At 44.0% G+C, this 20746-nt stretch overlaps 1 protein-coding gene across 1 annotated transcript; it reads left to right on the forward strand.

The window, feature by feature from the left end:
• The first annotated feature begins 11137 nt into the window (after positions 1 to 11137).
• On the forward strand, positions 11138 to 19387 carry LOC141082248 (uncharacterized). The gene is made up of 6 exons (XM_073566186.1): positions 11138 to 11284; positions 11414 to 11593; positions 11676 to 11799; positions 11883 to 11980; positions 12177 to 12267; positions 16835 to 19387. Exons 1-6 carry the CDS (start codon positions 11207 to 11209, stop codon positions 18238 to 18240), a joined length of 1977 nt encoding a protein of 658 aa, XP_073422287.1. The 5' UTR covers positions 11138 to 11206; the 3' UTR covers positions 18241 to 19387.
• Positions 19388 to 20746: the final 1359 nt, after the last annotated feature.

Consider the following 20746-nt stretch of genomic DNA (forward strand, 5'->3'; position numbering starts at 1 on the left):
ACAGGGGTCTAGTGAAGGCTTTTTAGCCCTTTCCTCAGACTGTAGCTCCTGGTAATAGGCGCTCACTCCTGTCCCATCACTATAAAGCCTGGACCCCATTATACAGCTGTACAGGGGTCTAGTGAAGGCTTTTTAGCCCTTTCCTCAGACTGTAGCTCCTGGGATCAGGCCCTCACTCCTGTCCCTTCACTATAAAGCCTGGGCCTCATTATACAGCTGTACAGGGGTCTAGTGAAGGCTTTTTAGCCCTTTCCTCAGACTGTAGCTCCTGGTAACAGGCCCTCACTCCTGTCCCATCACTATAAAGCCTGGACCTCATTATACAGCTGTACAGGGGTCTAGTGAAGGCTTTTTAGCCCTTTCCTCAGACTTTAGCTCATGGGAACAGGCCCTGACTCCTGTCCCTTCACTATAAAGCCTGGGCCTCATTATACAGCTGTACAGGGGTCTAGTGAAGGCTTTTTAGCCCTTTCCTCAGACTGTAGCTGCTGGGATCAGGCCTTCACTATAAAGCCTGGGCCTCATTATACAGCTGTACAGGGGTCTAGTGAAGGCTTTTTAGCCCTTTCCTCAGACTGTAGCTCCTGGGCACAGGCCCTCACTCCTGTACCTTCAGTATAAAGCCTGGGCCTGATTATACAGCTCTACAGGGGTCTAGTGAAGGCTTTTTAGCCCTTTCCTCAGACTGTAGCTCCTGGGCACAGGCCCTCACTCCAGTCCCTTCACTATAAAGCCTGGGCCTCATTATACAGCTGTACAGGGGTCTAGTGAAGGCTTTTTAGCCCTTTCCTCAGACTGTCGCTGCTGGGATCAGGCCTTCACTCCTGTCCCTTCACTATAAAGCCTGGGCCTCATTATACAGCTGTACAGGGGTCTAGTGAAGGCTTTTTAGCCCTTTCCTCAGACTGTAGCTCCTGGGAACAGGCCCTCTCTCCTGTCCCTTCACTATAAAGCCTGGGCCTCATTATACAGCTGTACAGGGGTCTAGTGAAGGCTTTTTAGCCCTTTCCTCAGACTGTAGCTCCTGGTAACAGGCCCTCACTCCTGTCCCATCACTACAAAGCCTGGACCTCATTATACAGCTGTACAGGGGTCTAGTGAAGGCTTTTTAGCCCTTTCCTCAGACTGTAGCTCATGGGAACAGGCCCTGACTCCTGTCCCTTCACTATAAAGCCTGGGCCTCATTATACAGCTGTACAGGGGTCTAGTGAAGGCTTTTTAGCCCTTTCCTCAGACTGTAGCTCCTGGTAACAGGCCCTCACTCCTGTCCCATCACTATAAAGCCTGGGCCTCATTATACAGCTGTACAGGGGTCTAGTGAAGGCTTTTTAGCCCTTTCCTCAGACTGTAGCTCCTGGTAACAGGCCCTCACTCCAGTCCCATCACTATAAAGCCTGGGCCTCATTATACAGCTGTACAGGGGTCTAGTGAAGTCTTTTTAGCCCTTTCCTCAGACTGTAGCTCATTGGAATAGGCCCTCACTCCTGTCCCTTCACTATAAAGCCTGGGCCTGATTATACAGCTGTACAGGGGTCTAGTGAAGGCTTTTTAGCCCTTTCCTCAGACTGTAGCTCCTGGGCACAGGCCCTCACTCCTGTCCCTTCACTATAAAGCCTGGGCCTCATTATACAGCTGTACAGGGGTCTAGTGAAGGCTTTTTAGCTTTTTCCTCAGACTGTAGCTCCTGGGCACAGGCCCTCACTCCAGTCCCTTCACTATAAAGCGTGGGCCTCATTATACAGCTGTACAGGGGTCTAGTGAAGGCTTTTTAGCCCTTTCCTCAGACTGTAGCTCATGGGAACAGGCCCTGACTCCTGTCCCTTCACTATAAAGCCTGGGACTCATTATACAGCTGTACAGGGGTCTAGTGAAGGCTTTTTAGCCCTTTCCTCAGACTGTAGCTCCTGGGCACAAGCCCTCACTCCTGTCCCTTCACTATAAAGCCTGGGCCTCATTATACAGCTGTACAGGGTTCTAGTGAAGGCTTTTTAGCCCTTTCCTCAGACTGTAGCTCCTGGGCACAGGCCCTCACTCTTGTCCCTTCACTATAAAGCCTGGGCCTCATTATACAGCTGTACAGGGGTCTAGTGAAGGCTTTTTAGCCCTTTCCTCAGACTGTAGCTCCTGGTAACAGGCCCTCACTCCTGTCCCATCACTTTAAAGCCTTGACCTCATTATACAGCTGTTCAGGGGTCTAGTGAAGGCTTTTTAGCCCTTTCCTCAGACTGTAGCTCCTGGGCACAGGCCCTCACTCCTGTCCCTTCACTATAAAGCCTGGGCCTCATTATACAGCTGTACAGGGGTCTAGTGAAGGCTTTTTAGCCCTTTCCTCAGACTGTAGCTCATGGGAACAGGCCCTGACTCCTGTCCCTTCACTATAAAGCCTGGGCCTCATTATACAGCTGTACAGGGGTCTAGTGAAGGCTTTTTAGCCCTTTCCTCAGACTGTAGCTCCTGGGAACAGGCCCTCACTCCTGTCCCTTCACTATAAAGCCTGGGCCTCATTATACAGCTGTACAGGGGTCTAGTGAAGGCTTTTTAGCCCTTTCCTCAGACTGTAGCTCCTGGGCACAGGCCCGCACTCCTGTCCCTTCACTATAAAGCCTGGACCTCATTATACAGCTGTACAGGGGTCTAATGAAGGCTTTTTAGCCCTTTCCTCAGACTGTAGCTGCTGGGATCAGGCCCTCACTCCTGTCCCTTCTCTATAAAGCCTGGGCCTCATTATACAGCTGTACAGGCGTCTTGTGAAGGCTTTTTAGCCCTTTCCTCAGACTGTAGCTCCTGGGCACAGGCCCTCACTCCAGTCCCTTCACTATAAAGCCTGGGCCTCATTATACAGCTGTACAGGGGTCTAGTGAAGGCTTTTTAGCCCTTTCCTCAGACTGTAGCTCATGGGCACAGGCCCTCACTCTTGTCCCTTCACTATAAAGCCTGGGCCTCATTATACAGCTGTACAGGGGTCTAGTGAAGGCTTTTTAGCCCTTTCCTCAGACTGTAGCTCCTGGTAACAGGCCCTCACTCCTGTCCCTTCACTATAAAGCCTGGGCCTCATTATACAGCTGTACAGGGGTCTAGTGAAGGCTTTTTAGCCCTTTCCTCAGACTGTAGCTCATGGGAACAGGCCCTCACTCCTGTCCCTTCACTATAAAGCCTGGGCCTCATTATACAGCTGTTCAGGGGTCTAGTGAAGGCTTTTTAGCCCTTTCCTCAGACTGTAGCTCCTGGGCACAGGCCCTCACTCCAGTCCCTTCACTATAAAGCGTGGGCCTCATTATACAGCTGTACAGGGGTCTAGTGAAGGCTTTTTAGCCCTTTCCTCAGACTGTAGCTGCTGGGATCAGGCCTTCACTCCTGTCCCTTCACTATAAAGCCTGGGCCTCATTATACAGCTGTACAGGGGTCTAGTGAAGCCTTTTTAGCCCTTTCCTCAGACTGTAGCTCCTGGGCACAGGCCCTCACTCCTGTCCCTTCACTATAAAGCCTGGGCCTCATTATACATCTGTACAGGGGTCTAGTGAAGGCTTTTTAGCCCTTTCCTCAGACTGTAGCTCCTGGGCACAGGCCCTCACTCCAGTCCCTTCACTATAAAGCCTGGGCCTCATTATACAGCTGTACAGGGGTCTAGTGAAGGCTTTTTAGCCCTTTCCTCAGACTGTAGCTCCTGGTAACAGGCCCTCACTCCTGTCCCATCACTATAAAGCCTGGGCCTCATTATACAGCTGTACAGGGGTCTAGTGAAGGCTTTTTAGCCCTTTCCTCAGACTGTAGCTCATGGGAACAGGCCCTGACTACTGTCCCTTCACTATAAAGCCTGGGCCTCATTATACAGCTGTACAGTGGTCTAGTGAAGGCTTTTTAGCCCTTTCCTCAGACTGTAGCTCCTGGGCACAGGCCCTCACTCCAGTCCCTTCACTATAAAGCCTGGGCCTCATTATACAGCTGTACAGGGGTCTAGTGAAGGCTTTTTAGCCCTTTCCTCAGACTGTAGCTCATGGGCACAGGCCCTCACTCTTGTCCCTTCACTATAAAGCCTGGGCCTCATTATACAGCTGTACAGGGGTCTAGTGAAGGCTTTTTAGCCCTTTCCTCAGACTGTAGCTCCTGGTAACAGGCCCTCACTCCTGTCCCTTCACTATAAAGCCTGGGCCTCATTATACAGCTGTACAGGGGTCTAGTGAAGGCTTTTTAGCCCTTTCCTCAGACTGTAGCTCATGGGAACAGGCCCTCACTCCTGTCCCTTCACTATAAAGCCTGGGCCTCATTATACAGCTGTTCAGGGGTCTAGTGAAGGCTTTTTAGCCCTTTCCTCAGACTGTAGCTCCTGGGCACAGGCCCTCACTCCAGTCCCTTCACTATAAAGCGTGGGCCTCATTATACAGCTGTACAGGGGTCTAGTGAAGGCTTTTTAGCCCTTTCCTCAGACTGTAGCTGCTGGGATCAGGCCTTCACTCCTGTCCCTTCACTATAAAGCCTGGGCCTCATTATACAGCTGTACAGGGGTCTAGTGAAGCCTTTTTAGCCCTTTCCTCAGACTGTAGCTCCTGGGCACAGGCCCTCACTCCTGTCCCTTCACTATAAAGCCTGGGCCTCATTATACATCTGTACAGGGGTCTAGTGAAGGCTTTTTAGCCCTTTCCTCAGACTGTAGCTCCTGGGCACAGGCCCTCACTCCAGTCCCTTCACTATAAAGCCTGGGCCTCATTATACAGCTGTACAGGGGTCTAGTGAAGGCTTTTTAGCCCTTTCCTCAGACTGTAGCTCCTGGTAACAGGCCCTCACTCCTGTCCCATCACTATAAAGCCTGGGCCTCATTATACAGCTGTACAGGGGTCTAGTGAAGGCTTTTTAGCCCTTTCCTCAGACTGTAGCTCATGGGAACAGGCCCTGACTACTGTCCCTTCACTATAAAGCCTGGGCCTCATTATACAGCTGTACAGTGGTCTAGTGAAGGCTTTTTAGCCCTTTCCTCAGACTGTAGCTCCTGGGCACAGGCCCTCACTCCAGTCCCTTCACTATAAAGCCTGGGCCTCATTATACAGCTGTACAGGGGTCTAGTGAAGGCTTTTTAGCCCTTTCCTCAGACTGTAGCTCCTGGTCACCATGTGATCTCACCATAACCCTAACAAGCTAATTAAGGTGTGAAATCTTGGTCAAAATTATCTCAGTACACAAATCTCCAAGGGTGCCCAAAGTTTTGCATCGCCCCTTTTTCCTTTATGCAATTATGAAATTGTAAAAATGTCTATATATATATATATATATATATATATAATTTTTTATTATTATTTTTGCCTAAAATACAAAGGCCATGTGTCATCTTAGAGGTTCGGCCTTTTAGAGATCTTTTCATCTTCATCTTACTACTGCTCACAATAACGGTCATTTTGACCAGGGGCGCCCACACTTTTACACGCCGCTGTCAATGCTTCGTCCCGCTGGTGCTCAATATTTAATAGGGTCTTACTATTAAACTTAATGAAAAGTTTGGTGAATTTCTTTGAGCTGTTATTACTAGAGATGAGCGAATATCGTCGGAGAAGTTGTTATTGGCTAATATCACTTACCGAATAGCTGCATCGGGACCCCGGATCCCTGGAGTGCTCCCGATAATCAGCTGCATGTGTCGCCCTCCATGCAGGTGCTGTGACTATCACACAGCGCGACACACGCAGCTGATTATCGGGAGTGCTCCAGCACACTGAGTCCTGCACACACTGAGGCCCCTGATCATGTGACCCCTGACTCCTCCCCTCCTGTGACCTCATCACAGGTCCTGTGCACAGAGCAGTCATATATGTGGCAGACACTCCTGGATCTTCTGCTTTCTGGGCCGGTTCCTCCTGTGAGTCCTATTAACCCTTTCGCTCCCTGTATTCTCCTTTCTGACAGGACAATATCTGAATTCGGATAGTGTAACAGGGATTTCAGCAATGTGGAAGGAAAAAATGACAATTTTACTTTATTTCCTCACAAAAATGTGACTTTACCCCAAAATTGTCAGCGTAACAAATCCTTATTTCCCCCACTGTAGTTTGTAGACTCCATATACAGATCCCTTAAGTGTGAAAAGAGCTGAATTCCCCACTTAAGTTATTGCATTTTGGAAATTGCCCCCCACTGGGAATTTATCTCCAGGTAAAGGCACAATTGTGTCTCCATGGGGGTTGTGCTCACAGCCCAACATCGTGCGGCCTCCAAAGAAATGCCACCCCGCACCATTACTGACCACTGCCAAACCGGTCATGCTGAAGGATGTTGCAGGCAGCAGATCGCTCTCCACGGCGTCTCCAGACTCTGTCACGTCTGTCACATGTGCTCAGTGTGAACCTGCTTCCATCTGTGAAGAGCACAGGGCGCCAGTGGTGAATTTGCCAATCCTGGTGTTCTGTGGCAAATGCCAAGTGTCCTGTACGGTGTTGGGCTGTGAGCACAACCCCCATATGTTGACGTCGGGCCCTCAGACCATCCTCATGGAGTCAGTTTCTAACTGTTTGTGCAGACACATGCACATTTGTGGCCTGCTGAAGATCATTTTACAGGGCTCTGGCAGTGTTTCTCCTGTTCCTCCTTGCTTAAAGGTGGAGGTAGCGGTCCTGCTGCTGGGTTGTTGCCCTCATACGGCCCCCTCCACATCTCCTGGTGTACTGGCCTGTCTCCTGGTAGTGCCTCCAGCCTCTGGACACTACGCTGACAGACACAGCAAACTTTCTTGCCACAGCTCGCATTGATGTGCCATCCTGTATGAGCTGCACTACCTGAGCCACTTGTGTGGGTTGTAGAGTCCGTCTCATGTTACCATGAGTGTGAAAGCACAGCCAACATTCAAAAGTGACCAAAACATCAGCCAGACGCATTGGTACTGAGATGTGGGCTGTGGTCCCCACCTGCAGAACCACTCCTTTATTGAGGGTGTCTTGACAATTGCCAATAATTTCCATCTGTTCTCTATTCCATTTGCACAACAGCATGTGAAATTGATTGTCAGTCAGTGTTGCTTCCTAAGTGGACAGTTTGATTTCACAGAAGTTTGATTTACTTTGAGTTATATTCTGTTGTTTAAGTGTTCCCTTTATTTTTTTGAACCGTGTATATAGATAGAGAGATAGATAAATAGATTTTTTTTCCATTATGTTGGAGGGCCCAATTCCAGCTATTGCTGTGTGATCTGTGATTTCTATCTACTCCACTGTGTACAGGATAATAGAGTATAATAAAGTAGTTATGGACGTGACGTAACTAACATTGTGCAGTGACTCTGCTTTCCATATAGTGACAGATATTTCTTGTTGGCGAAACTGTGATATTTTTTCCACTTTAAACCTTTTTTAAACCCCTCTGATCAGTGCGATCACACAACATACAAGCCTCTGATGGCTCCGGTGATGCCCTGTACTACTGTAGTGCCGTGTATCATCACTGCCTGTCAGTGTAATACTAACGGCCCCATACACATGAGATCAGAGTTGGCTGAACGGTCATTTGGCAGACGGCGATCTCTCCCGACTCCCCCATACACACAAATATTCCAGCTTTCCTGTGGTCTGTATGAGAGAGTCGCCTCCAGACTCCTCTAGAGGAGGATTATCTACAGGAAGAACAGACGGATTATCCTCTGAAATACAGGATGTCAGATCCTTCTCTGCCCTGACATCATCTGTCGGGAGGCCCCCAAATACATTATATGGTCGGCCAAACCCCCCGAAATCAGTGCTTTCATGGAACTTTAGTGTAATGTGTATGGGGGCGTTATAAGGTAACTTATTGGACGCTGCCTCTGGCCCGGCCTAATAGACCTTCATACATTGCAGCCCACGCACCATTATTAGGCATGTAAGTATCGGGTTAACTAGGCCGCCCCATACTATCGAGTACTTGGAGGCGGGAGGCATTCAGCCAAACTCTGCCACACCTTCTTAGATGCCATGTTTGCTTTTCACAGCAGCAAGTGGTAAAACTGTCAGGGTTTTTGTTGCAGCCTCATCTTTGCTGTCCCTGCGGTGTACATCTATGTTCTGGGACACAAAAAGATTAATTTATTTTTAATAAATGTTTAACATGTTAAAATTTATAAAATGTGTCTTCTGCTTTTTGCATATTTTTTTTCTTCTTACAAGAATTGTTGGAGCCAATTTTTCTTTAGAATCATTTTAATATCGGCTTTTTCTGGAGTTTTTCCTGTAATATGGGAAAGCCTAAGGCCAGAAATAATCCCCATAAATCACTGTAGATGGAGACTTTGGCATCAGATCATTTCTGTCCGTTGTGATTGTGGAAACTAAAAATCTTTTCTAAAAGCCTCAAACTTCTGTGTGTGACTCAGAGCTGAGATCTAACGTCGATAGAAGATTCCAGTGCGGGGAAGACGGGAAACCAGGGCTGTGGAGTCGGTAAGCCACAGTTGCGACTCCGACTCCTGGATTTTATCAGGCTCCGACTCCGACTCCTGGATTTTATCAGGCTCCGGCTCCGACTCCGACTCCGACTCCTTCATAAATGGCCAATTCATAACAACAAATTTACTGTTGTAAAATATTAAACATCGTGCTTATTCAGTTTCTCACCATCATATAAGTAATCAGACCACTTAGAGCAAAAACTACATTTATTAGAATACAATTAGAATATAGCAAATAACTTTTATAAACTTTTCTAAACTGTAAGTAAATATGCAATAAACACTTTTATGCAGTTAATAAGAAGAAATCTATAAATTTGTCCTCAGAAAAAGTATTGCCTCTGTCAGATCCTCCTTCATGGATGCCCTCAAATCTGATCTAATTATTTTGAGAGCAGAGAACAACCTCTCTACACTAACTTGTGTTGGTGGCAAAGCAGTAACCACTCGGGCAACATCTCTGACAATGTCAGGATACAGAGGAATCGCTTGTTGCACTGTTATTTTTGATGAACCGTCAAATTTCGCAATTTCTTTTAGTGCACATGAAAAATTCTGCTGACATGTACTGGCTGTGTTCCTTGATGGGGATGACTCTTCTATGCGGGAACGCTTTGCACGGTCCTTGTGATCCAAATATTTTTCGAAATTAAATTCTTCATCAGTTGATGATGAGGGTGAAGATGTGGCAGGACGACCAAATTCTTCTTGTTCCTCCTGACTGTTCTGCAACCCTTTCATCCTTACTGCTATTTCAAACAGAGCTTCTTTTCCTTTACTTAGCTGTTGATCATCTAGAAGAATCCGATGCATTGGGTCTACATAAACAGCTGCCAAAAGAATGTTATTTTGTAATAGTAGCTCCTCTCTCCGTTTCATTGATGTAGCAATGCCACTTGCAATTAACCCTCCTCTTTGGGACAGGCGAAACATCAGGTTCTTCCACTCCTTTAAGAAAATACCTGGAGTTAAGTCCTCTGCTTGTAATTTTTTAGTCACTGTAAATGGGTGCTCCAGCAATTTTTCCAGCTCAGTCACCTGATTCCACTGACTTTCATTTAGCGTCAGTTGAGGGTTAGCCATGTCTACAAGAAAGGTTTTCAGTTCAACCAAGCGCTGAATCATTAAGTAAGTAATGCCCCATCGTGTGGCTTGATCAATAATTGCCCCTTTTCCAGCACGTCTCTTCAAAATTGAGTCAACTTTAGGGGTTCTGGCAACAATAGCCAATTTTCTCACCTTGCCAATCAGTGCAGCAGCATGTCCTTCTTGCAGACTGTCTCTTATAGCCAGCTGTAGCGTATGCACAACACAGCGCATGTGATGAATGAAAGAACATATTGACACAGTTTCAACAAGATCATCTAAACTATCATGTTGCTGTTCATCTGAAGCAACTTCAGTTTGCTCCTCAGTTACAATACTGTGTTCCTCTATTTCAAACATTTCTGTGTCTGTGGACCCAGAATGTTCTTCTAGCTGCTGGTCACCATCATTACTCTCATTCATTAGCTTAATAGTACTTATCATATTTGAAGCATTGTCAGTTACGACAGAAAGAACTTGCTCTTTTTTAAGTTCATAGTCTTGCAGAACCTTTTCCACCAAGACCTGGAGAAACTCACTGGTGTGATGAGCTTTGGTGTCTTTTACTGCCAATGTCTTGGTAACTATTTCATTTTTGTCACAAACAAATCGGACATTGATGGCAAAATAGTTCACTCTGTGACGTGGGCAGGCATCCATTTTAAGAAACAGAAAGCGTCCCTTGAGAGTTTTTTTAAGTTCTTCCTTTTGTTTAAAAGCTTCTTCGATTACTAATTTTCTAATACTCTCTCTCTCCAGAGAAACACCAAGCTTGCGGGCCATTTCCCCATTCAGACACATAAAAGCTGGTCGTGAAAATAATGAAATAGGCACACTATCCTTTACAACAAGCTCTCTGATCTGTTTTTTAAATGTATCTACTGTCATTGTCACAGTAACTTTGTCACTGACAAAATATCTTGCAACTGATGGCTGCAAAGTTCTCTGCTCCTTTGTTTGGCTGGAAGAGCTGGGCACTGGTTCATTGGTTTGGATGCAGTCTTTCTCATCCACTGCTTTCAGTACTTCTGGATGAAAGTGCTGTAAATGTCTCTTTAGATTAGAAGCTCTGGTAGGAGCATTTTTATCTTTGCCTGAATATGAAAGTTCAATTATGAAATATATATACTTTTTTTTTAAAGCTGGAGTCGGTACATTTCTACCGACTCCAACCAAAACTAACTCCGACTCCGACTCCACGACTCCGACTCCGACTCCACAGCCCTGCGGGAAACCTTCATATAGACGGCCGGTGGGGATGGAGGCAGTGACCGACTCTGGCCAAATCTGTCTCTAGAGCCGTAGTAGAAGATGAAGATGTCGTCCTCATCATGAAGGAGTTAATTCTCATGTCGCGTGTAATGAATATCTCCTGCAGTATTGCTAATGCCGATTCCAGTGTCGGTAATGAGACGAGAATTAGCGTTATGGAAGATGAGTCTATGAGGAACGTGTTCAGCTGCCGACTCCGAGGAGGAAACTGCTTGTTGTCTGTGGCCTAAATATATAGGTTTTAATAGTAGATGTCAGGGAAGAAAACTAAACCCTGTAAGATAATAAATCTCATATGTTTCCCTTATTATCTCCAGTAATTGTGTTATTACACAGGATTCTTATGATGTTACATCAGATCATCTTCTTCTCATTCAGATCTCTACAATATCGGATCCTCTCAGTGAAGATCTTCTACAAAAGAAAATTTTCCTGATTTACCTATCAAGGATGGATATGGACAGAGACAAGATGGCGGAGAGGATGTTACACCTCACCCTAGAGATCCTCTTCCGTCTCACTGGAGAGGTGAGAGATTCTGATGACGTCACATTACATCATTCTTATCTATGGGAATAACAGATGGACAGAACTGGAGAGGTGAGGACTCTGGAAATGTCTGTAGTGACATTTATTAATGTGTCTCTCCATAACCAGGATTACACAGTGGTGAAGAAGACCTCTAGTGATCGCTGTCAGGGCCCTGTATCTGAGGGATGTGGCAGACCCCTGAGCCCAATCACGGGGCCTCCACCTCACCCCCTGATCCATGAGGACATCAATGACCAGAAGATCCTAGAACTCATCTACAAGATGATGGAGCTGCTGACTGGAGAGGTGACACTGCTGGGAATGCTGGGACATTATACAGTAACACTATGAAGGGATCAGGGGATGACGGTATCATTGTATGTGTCAGGTTCCTATAAGGTGTCAGGATGTCGCTGTCTATTTCTCCATGGAGGAGTGGGAGCATTTAGAAGGACACAGAGATCTGTACAAGAACGTCATAATGGAGGTTCCCCAGCCCCTCACATCACCAGGTAATAGACAAGACTAAATACACACGGCCTATAATTATCTGTATGTAGAGAATGAATTCAGTCCCTGTATGTGTTTCCTCCAGATCTATCCAGTAAGAGGACAACACCAGAGAGATGTCCCCGTCCTCTTCTTCCACAGGACGGTAACCAAGAAGATCCCAGTGTTCCTCAGGATCATCAGGTAGATGAGAGAAGGTGTCAGGAGATCTCCCCTATGATGTGTAGACGGCTGTGAAGGTCTTGTGCTCAGTCTTGTTTTATCCACCAGTATTATATGTTTTGACTTGTGTAATGAGAACGGTGGAGATGGCAGGATTAGAGCTGATCATAGATGGGACTTCTCCATCTGTCTGTGACTTTCACAATATTTGTTTCAGGGTGAAGATCTGACCCATATTAATCCTACAGAGACATATGTGAGAGATGATGAGCGGTGTAAAGAGGAGATTCCCACATATGACTACCCAGGTGAGTAGTGACCACTGAATGCAGAGAAGTCACAGATTCCTCTCAGTCACCGGCTGTGGCTGCTTTATCGGTGGTGTAGTCCGGCCATATTACCATGATCACCATTTTGCCTCTAGACCACAACATTCTCCTCCAACCAAAAATGTTCAAATGACTTTGGGCATTGAAAGCCCTTTTCTGTAGGACTTACAACCTGGAGGATCCACCTACTCCCTGGGATTAGTGTGAGGGTGATCCCTTAAAGCAAGATCTATATGATTGCTTGTACCTGACCCAATATAGGCCGAGTGTGCACTTAAAGAGTCATACCGGACACAGAGTTAATGATAGGTCCATTCACCTTCACTTCCATATATGGTATCCAGTATCTCAGCTTCTGCATTCCAAGGATTCCTTCCAGGGTGTTGTCTGAAGACACAGACGCCATCTTGGTACAACATATCTGAACTGACTTATATAAGGTTTAATAATTGATTTCAGTAGCCATTCTCTCCTTCACATTAGGAGACACTGACCGTTACCTGCCCAGATCTGTGACTATAAAGCCAAATGACAGCGTACGTAGAATGTGCTGACAAGATAGAAAATCACTTGAAGAAAGGTATTATGTGCTTTATGTGGTGCTCTGATTACATATTAATCTGTATTACATCCAGCAAAATGTCACCGGCGATGGCGGCGCCTGCGCAGTAGTATCTATAAGTAAGAGATAGAGGCTACTGCGCTGGCGCCGCTGATGACATTTTGCTGGATGTAATTTTTTTCTAAGCCTCACAATAGCCACAATATTATAGGCATTATCAACAATAATATCAATGCTATTATATGCATTATGTAATAATGGGGGGCGGGTCAGTGAGGGATCAACAACATGTCATAAGTCAATACAGAGGAATATGTAATCAGAGCACAACATAAAGCCCCGCTTACAGCCCCGCCCCAGAGCACGAGAATCTCATTAACTGAAAACAACAAATACAGATTACACAACAACCACAAGACGGATTTCATCACCAGGTATCATTGTAATCAGTATAACGGCGGTGACCTGACAGTGTCTGTAGGTTACTGAGCACAATCCTGCTGACAGGTTCCCTTTAAGACATCTCAGCTCTGCACTATTATACACAGTTCTCTATAAATGTGTAATATTTCTCCATGAAACACATCTGACAGAAAATATTGGACCTTACGATAGTTTAGATTGTGACGTCACCGAGCCCCATACTCTAATTACCCAGAGAGGTTTCACCACTAGCTGCTCATTTATTACTGATGGAGACTGTGGAGCTTGATCATTTCAGTAGATGTTATTGTCTATAGTCACAGTGTTTGATTACAGTAGTGTCCAAAATCCTCTGATTTAACCTCTTCCGCAGCCAGTTTTGTGTTCTTAATCAGGCCCCATTATTAATATCTGACGTGTGTCACTTTATGTGGTGGTAAGTTTGGAATTATTCACAAAGGATAATAGGAAACAGATGGATCTTACAGATTATTTTCCAGCTTCGCACTATACCCTACATACGGTTGTACACTACTGTCTGGGCACATGGCAGTGTTCAGAAGGGAAGGAGCGCCATTTAGCTATTTGAATGCAGATCTAGCTGGAATAGTTTGCAGACACAATGTATTGGGAGCACTGTTCATGGTCACCTGGCAGCTCAAAAGATGTCCACCATGACCATGCTTGGCTCTATCTTCTCTGCTTTCCATATCCCAAGGATTGCCTTGCTCATTGTCCTTTAACACCATTACATGGAATCTGGACTTACACAGGGACCCCTAGGCTTGGACCATGGTGTTACCTGCTATTCTGTGGTGTTAGATGGCAAGAAGAATAGTCAGGTAGCTGGGTCAGAACTAGAAGGACAGAATCAGAAGACACAAAAGTAGTCAGTAAACGGGCCACAGTCACAGCAGGAAACAAACACACAAGCCGCAAGCTGAAAACAAAAAGCAAAAAACACAAATATCCTAAACTAAAAAGTAAAACATGCATTATTTGCAGTTTATTTTTTACTTTTTAGTTTAGGATAATTGTGTTTTTTGCTTTTTTTTTTCTCTGGTTAATGGCCATGTGTTAATATGCACTTACATTGTGCATACACATTAACTTACTTTCTCAGTTCAGACTCCAGTTTTTTTAATCCGCAAGCTGAGCACAGAGGACTGAACCAGAGGAGAACAGCGCTGTATCTGGCAGATTCCGACCATGTGCTTTGCGCTTTAGTAGGGTGAGGTACTTTCCAATTGGCTGAAGTAGGGAGCAGATTACTCCAGCTGGACAGCAGGAACAGATCCCAGATGAGATTGGACACACCATATGCAGAAGCCCTAATATAACTAAATGACAGAAAACCAGAATAGTAGAAATCCCCATAAAGTGATTCCATGTTATAAATTAATTCACTGATGGTTATAATCTATACACACGGGGTCAAAATTGTTGGTACCCCTCGTTTAATGACAGAAAAACCCACAATGGTCACAGAAATAACTTGAATCTGACAAAAGTAATAATAAATAAAAAAATCTATGAAAATGAACAAATGAAAGTCAGACATTGCTTTTCAACCAAGCTTCCACAGAATGTGTAAATCGCAGTGTGTCCACTAATTATCATCACAGGTGTCTACAATCCTGGAATCAGTGAGTGGCCTGTATAGAGGCTACAGATACTCACTGTGCTGTGTGGTGACATGGTGTGTATCACACTCAACATGGACAAGAGGAAGCGAAGGAAAGAGATGTCTCAGGAGATTAGAAAGAAAATTATAGACAAACATGTTACAGGTAAAAGTTATAAGACCATCTCCAAGCAGCTTCATGTTTCTGTGACTAAAGTTGCAGATATTATTCAGAAATTTAATATCCATAGGACTGTACCCAACCTCCCTGGACGTGGCTGCAGGAGGAAAATTGATGACATATCAAAGAGACGGATAATATGAATGGTAACAAAAGAGCCCAGAAAAACTTGTAAACAGATTAAAGGTGAACTTGAAGCTCAAGGAACATCAGTGTCAGATCACACCATCCGTCGTTGTATGAGCCAAAGTGGACTTCATGGGAGACGACCAAGGAGGACACCATTGTTGAAAAAAAATGAGACTGGAATTTGCTAAACTACATGTTGACAAGCTACAAAGCCTCTGGGAGAATGTCCTATGGACAGATGAGACAAAAATGGAACTTTCTGGCAAGGCACGTCAGCTCTATGTTCTCAGATGGAAAAATGAAGCATATCACAAAAAGAACACTGTCCCTACTGTGAAACATAGAGGAGGCTCTGTTATGTTATGGGGCTGCTTTGCTGCATCTGGCACAGGGTGTCTAGAATCTCCATCGTACAATGAAATCTCAAGACTATCAAGGGATTCTAGAGAGAAATGTGCTGCCCAATGTCGCTTGGTCTCAGTCGCATGTCATACAGGATAATGACACACAATACACAGCTAAAAACATGCAAGAGTGGCTAAGAGGAAAATATTGGACTATTCTGAAGTGGCCTTCTATGAGCCCTAACCTAAATCCTAATGAGCATCTTTGGAAAGAGCTGGAACATGCCGTCTGGAAAAGGCAACCTTCAAACACGAGACAACTGAAGTAGTTGCTCTTGAAGAGTGGGCCAAAATACCTGTCGAGAGGTGCAGAAGTCTCATTGACAGCTACAGGAATCAGTTTATTTCAACAATTGCCTCCAAGGGTTGTGCAATAAAATATTTTAGTTAAGGGAACCATCATTTCTGTCCAGGCCTATTTCATGAGTTTTATTTATTTTAAATTTTGTGGAAGCATGGCTGAAAAGCAATGTCTGACTTTCAGTTGTTCATTTTCATAGATTTTTTAATTATTACTTTTATCAGATTAAAGTTATTTCTGTGACCATTGTGGGTTTCATTAAACAACGGGTACCAACAATTTTGACCACGTGTGTAGGAGGAGTGAATATTTTGACTCTACAGCAACTTTCCGGAAATTAACATGCAGTGGATGTTGGAGTGAAAATTACACATTTGCCATTTTCTTACCCAGAACATAGTGCCCAGATTGTGCTCCAGGAGACACACACCAAAAATTAAGTGGATTCTTCTCACTATAATATTGCTAATTACAGGGATCCTAGATGTTGTTTGCGCACACTGCAAGACTCCGAAGTGAGAGTGGATTTTGCTGGATTGGTTTATAGAAACCTTGTTGCTTTTCAACAGCCTTTGAGCCACTAATAGTGTGGGAACCTCTGTTTTTCCATTGACAGATGATGGACCTGAGTGGGGACTTGTTTTTTGTGAGATGAGAATTGGTATTATTTTCGTCTACATAACATTGATTCGTTTCTTTGTTCATTCTGCCTCCCAATTATCGAATACAAACAGTTGAACACCACACACTACTGGTTCATCCAACAAGGTTTTCTATTAGACTGTGAACAGTCAATGTCTTGGTAAATAATTAAAGTTTTTTACATAGCTTGCCATTTTTATGGACAGTTTAAGTAGAAATGTTCAAAAATATGAAACTAAAGGATATTTTATTAATAAATAATTGTTTTTTATCTTAGCAGATGACTGTACCAGGAGATCAGAGGGACAGTTGACATCTTCAATTTTTAAATCTGATGATCTTGAGCTCCTACAAGATACAACTGAAGTGAATGCCATTACTCCAGATATATCATCATCCATTCACAGCAAAGATCTGTCATCTGATCCTATGAAACAGGTCCCATATTCTGATTCATTACTGAGTAATAAGGGAAAGCAATGTCACAAAAGAGGCATTAAAAAACAAACCGCTCCTAAAGCAAAAAAGTCATTCTCATGTTCAGAATGTGGGAAATGTTTTACATGGAAATCAGATTTGGTTAATCACCATAGAACTCACACAGGGGAGAAGCCTTTTTCCTGTTCAGAATGTAGGAAATGTTTTACACTGAAATCAAATTTGGTTAATCACCATAGAACTCACGCAGGGGAGAAGCCTTTTTCCTGTTCAGAATGTGGGAAATGTTTTACACTGAAATCAGATTTGGTTATTCACCATAGAACTCACACAGGGGAGAAGCCTTTTTCCTGTTCAGAATGTGGGAAATGTTTTATACAGAAATCACATTTTGTTACTCATCAGAGAACTCACACAGGGGAGAAGCCTTTTTCCTGTTCAGAATGTGGAAAATGTTTTAACCGGAAATCAGATCTGATTAATCACCATAGAACTCACACAGGGGAGAAGCCTTTTTCCTGTTCAGAATGTGGGAAATGTTTTATCCAGAAATCAGATTTGGTTAATCACCATAGAACTCACACAGGGGAGAAGCTTTTTTCCTGTTCAGAATGTGGGAAATGTTTTGCACTTAAATCACATTTTGTTAGACACCAGAGAACTCACACAGGGGAGAAGCCTTTTTCCTGTTCAGAATGTGGGAAATGTTTTAACCAGAAATCAGATCTGATTACTCACTATAGAACTCACACAGGGGAGAAGCCTTTTTCCTGTTCAGAATGTGGGAAATGTTTTATCCAGAAATCAGATTTGGTTAATCACCATAGAACTCACACAGGGGAGAAGCCTTTTTCCTGTTCAGAATGTGGGAAATGTTTTGCACTTAAATCACATTTTGTTAGACACCAGAGAACTCACACAGGGGAGAAGCCTTTTTCCTGTTCAGAATGTGGGAAATGTTTTAACTGGAAATCACAATTGGTTAATCACCATAAAACTCACACAAGGGAGAAGCCTTTTTCCTGTTCAGAATGTGGGAAATGTTTTAACCAGAAATCAGATTTGGTTAATCACCATAAAACTCACACAGGGGAGAAGCCTTTTTCATGTTCAGAATGTGGGAAATGTTTTTGCACTAAATCAGATTGTGTTAGGCACCAGAGAACTCACCAGGTGAGAAGCCTTTTTCATGTTCAGAATGTTGAACAATTTTTAACCAGAAAGGGAGTCTTGTTCCACACCAAATAACTCACAGAGGGGAGAAACTTCCTTTATGTTTAATGGAAAATAAATCTTGATCACATCAGAGAAGCCATTTTTCCTGTTCATAATGTGGGAAATGTATTAACAGAAATGGAATCTTACTACTAATAATAATCTTTCTTTTTATATAGCGCTAACCTATTCCGCAGCCCTTTACAGTTTGCACACATTATCATCACTGTCCCCAATGGGGCTCACAAATTAAATTCCCTAACAGTATGTCTTTGGAATGTGGGACGAAACCCACGCAAACATGGGGAGAACATACAAACTCCTTGCAGATGTTGTCCTTGATGGGAGTTGAACCCAGGGACTAACACTGAGCCACCTCAACAGAGAACTTACACAGGGGAGAAGCCTTTTTCCTGTTCAGAATGTGGGAAATATTTTGAATGGAAAGCGCTTCTTGTTAGACATCAGAGCAGTTACACAGGGGAGAAGCCTTTTTCATTTTCTTAATGTAGTCAATATTTTACTTGGAAATCAGCTGTTAATAAACATCAGAAATGTCACATAGGGGAGAAGCCTTTTTTATGTTCATAATGTTGGAATAGTTTTAACCAAAATTAAATTTTCTTAAATGGGTTGTCTCTTGTCATTCCTCATGTATGCTGAAAAAAGGATAAAACTAAACTTTATTAATTCCAAATGGAAAACTATACCCTTAATTCACCCCCTGAATGTTAGTCAGAAGGTGACTAATAGAAAAAAAACATATACCCCACAATTCAGTATATAGGATGAGGTGATGTAAACACATTCACTCTCCAAGCCTCTTATTTCTACTGCTTTCATTGTCCTCACCAAAGGCGTCATCAGGTGACTATTTAATATTGACATATATTCAAGCGAGACCAGACAAAAAAAAAATTAAAATCATGTTATCTGAAACAGAAAACTAGCCACATATCGGCAGACCCCAGACTTAAAACTATATACTTCGTATAGTTTTTACATCACGAGGGACTCAGATCTATCATTCGGTAGGAAACAACCTAGGGGTTTTCATCCTCGGTTGGAAGAATACAGATCTGCTCCATTGACTATCGTTGAACCATGGATACGTTTGGAGAAGCCAGGTTGTGATCCTCGGATCAACTGGCCTTTTACCTTGGTGGTCGTAAGTGGCTGCACATCCAGTTGGAAGAATGTCTCAAGCGGGGTACCACAGGGCTCTGCCTGGGCCCTGTATTGTTTAACATCTTTATCAATGATTTAGATGAAGGAATTGAGGGTAAACTGATTAAATTTGCTGATGACACAAAGCTAGGAGGGATAGCTAATACTAGAGAAGAGAGAGAGAGGATTCAAAAAGATATAAATAAACTGGAGAAGTGGGCAGCAACTAACAGAATGGTTTTTAACAGGGAGAAATGCAAAGTACTACATCTGGGCAATAAAAATGAAAAAAACATATACAGAATGGGAGGAATAGGGCTAAGCAACAGCACATGTGAAAAAGACTTGGGTATACTAATAGATCACAGACTGAATATGAGTCAACAGTGTGATGCAGCAGCAAAAAAGGCAAATGCAATTCTAGGATGTATTAACTGAAGCATACAGTCTAGATCACGTGAAGTCATTATTGCCCTCTACTCCTCTTTGGTCAGACCTCATCTGGAATATTGTGTCCAGTTTTGGGCACCACATTTTAAAACAGACATCAACAAACTGGAGCAAGTTCAGAAAAGAGCGACCAGAATGGTGACCGGTCTGCAAACCCTGTCTTATGAGGAAAGGTTGCAGGATTTGGGAATGTTTAGTTTGCAAAAGAGAAGACAGAGGAGACTTAATAGCTGTCTACAAATATCTAAAGGGCTGTCACATTGTAGAAGGATCAACTTTATTCTCATTTGCACAAGGAAAGACTAGAAGCAATGGGATGAAACTGAATGGGAGGAGACACAGATTAGATATTAGAAAAAACTTTATGACAGAGTGATCAATGAGTGGAACAGGCTGCCACGAGAAGTGGTGAGTTCTCCTTCAATGGAAGTCTTCAAACAGAGGCTGAACAGACATCTGACTGGGACGATATAGCGAATCCTGCTTTGAGCAGGGGGTTGGACCAGATGGCCCAGGAGGTCCCTTCCAACTCTATGATTCTATGATTCTATGACTGAATGGATTGTCATCTTCCTACGCTTGTCGTTACCTCATCTCTGTGCGTGCCACAGGTGGGGTAGCGACCCTGAGAGCGAATCAGTGGAAGTGTGAGACTAAGTAATGTGCACTCTGCTGGGTATTTTGCTGGGACTGTTCTATGTGTTTTCTGCCTGTTTTGTGGTTCAATAAAGCATTGCCACACTGCATTACCCTCACTGTGTGTTGTCTGAGTAGCGTTATGCCCATGTTAAAGGGAGAGCCTGCGTTCGGTGGGAGGATCTCTGATCCATGTCGTTTCGGCCAGCAGACCGGGGTGCGCGCTGACCACCCCATGTCTTCACAGGCATGCTTCAATAGTCTCAATGGGAGGTTAGAAGCTGCT

The sequence above is a fragment of the Dendrobates tinctorius genome, unplaced genomic scaffold (assembly GCF_039654945.1).
Source record: "Dendrobates tinctorius isolate UK_male_01 unplaced genomic scaffold, ASM3965494v1 ptg000017l, whole genome shotgun sequence".
Classification (NCBI taxonomy): domain Eukaryota; kingdom Metazoa; phylum Chordata; class Amphibia; order Anura; family Dendrobatidae; genus Dendrobates; species Dendrobates tinctorius.

What these genes read in the sequence shown, in the direction of transcription:
- LOC141082248 (XM_073566186.1), top strand. Translation starts at nt 11,207, where the DNA reads ATGGATATGGACAGAGACAAGATGGCGGAGAGGATGTTACACCTCACC. An exon ending in TCTTCCGTCTCACTGGAGAG is followed by an intron (nt 11,285 to 11,413) that starts GTGAGAGATTCT and finishes CTCCATAACCAG; the next exon opens with GATTACACAGTGGTGAAGAA. An exon ending in TCCCACATATGACTACCCAG is followed by an intron (nt 12,268 to 16,834) that starts GTGAGTAGTGAC and finishes TTATCTTAGCAG; the next exon opens with ATGACTGTACCAGGAGATCA.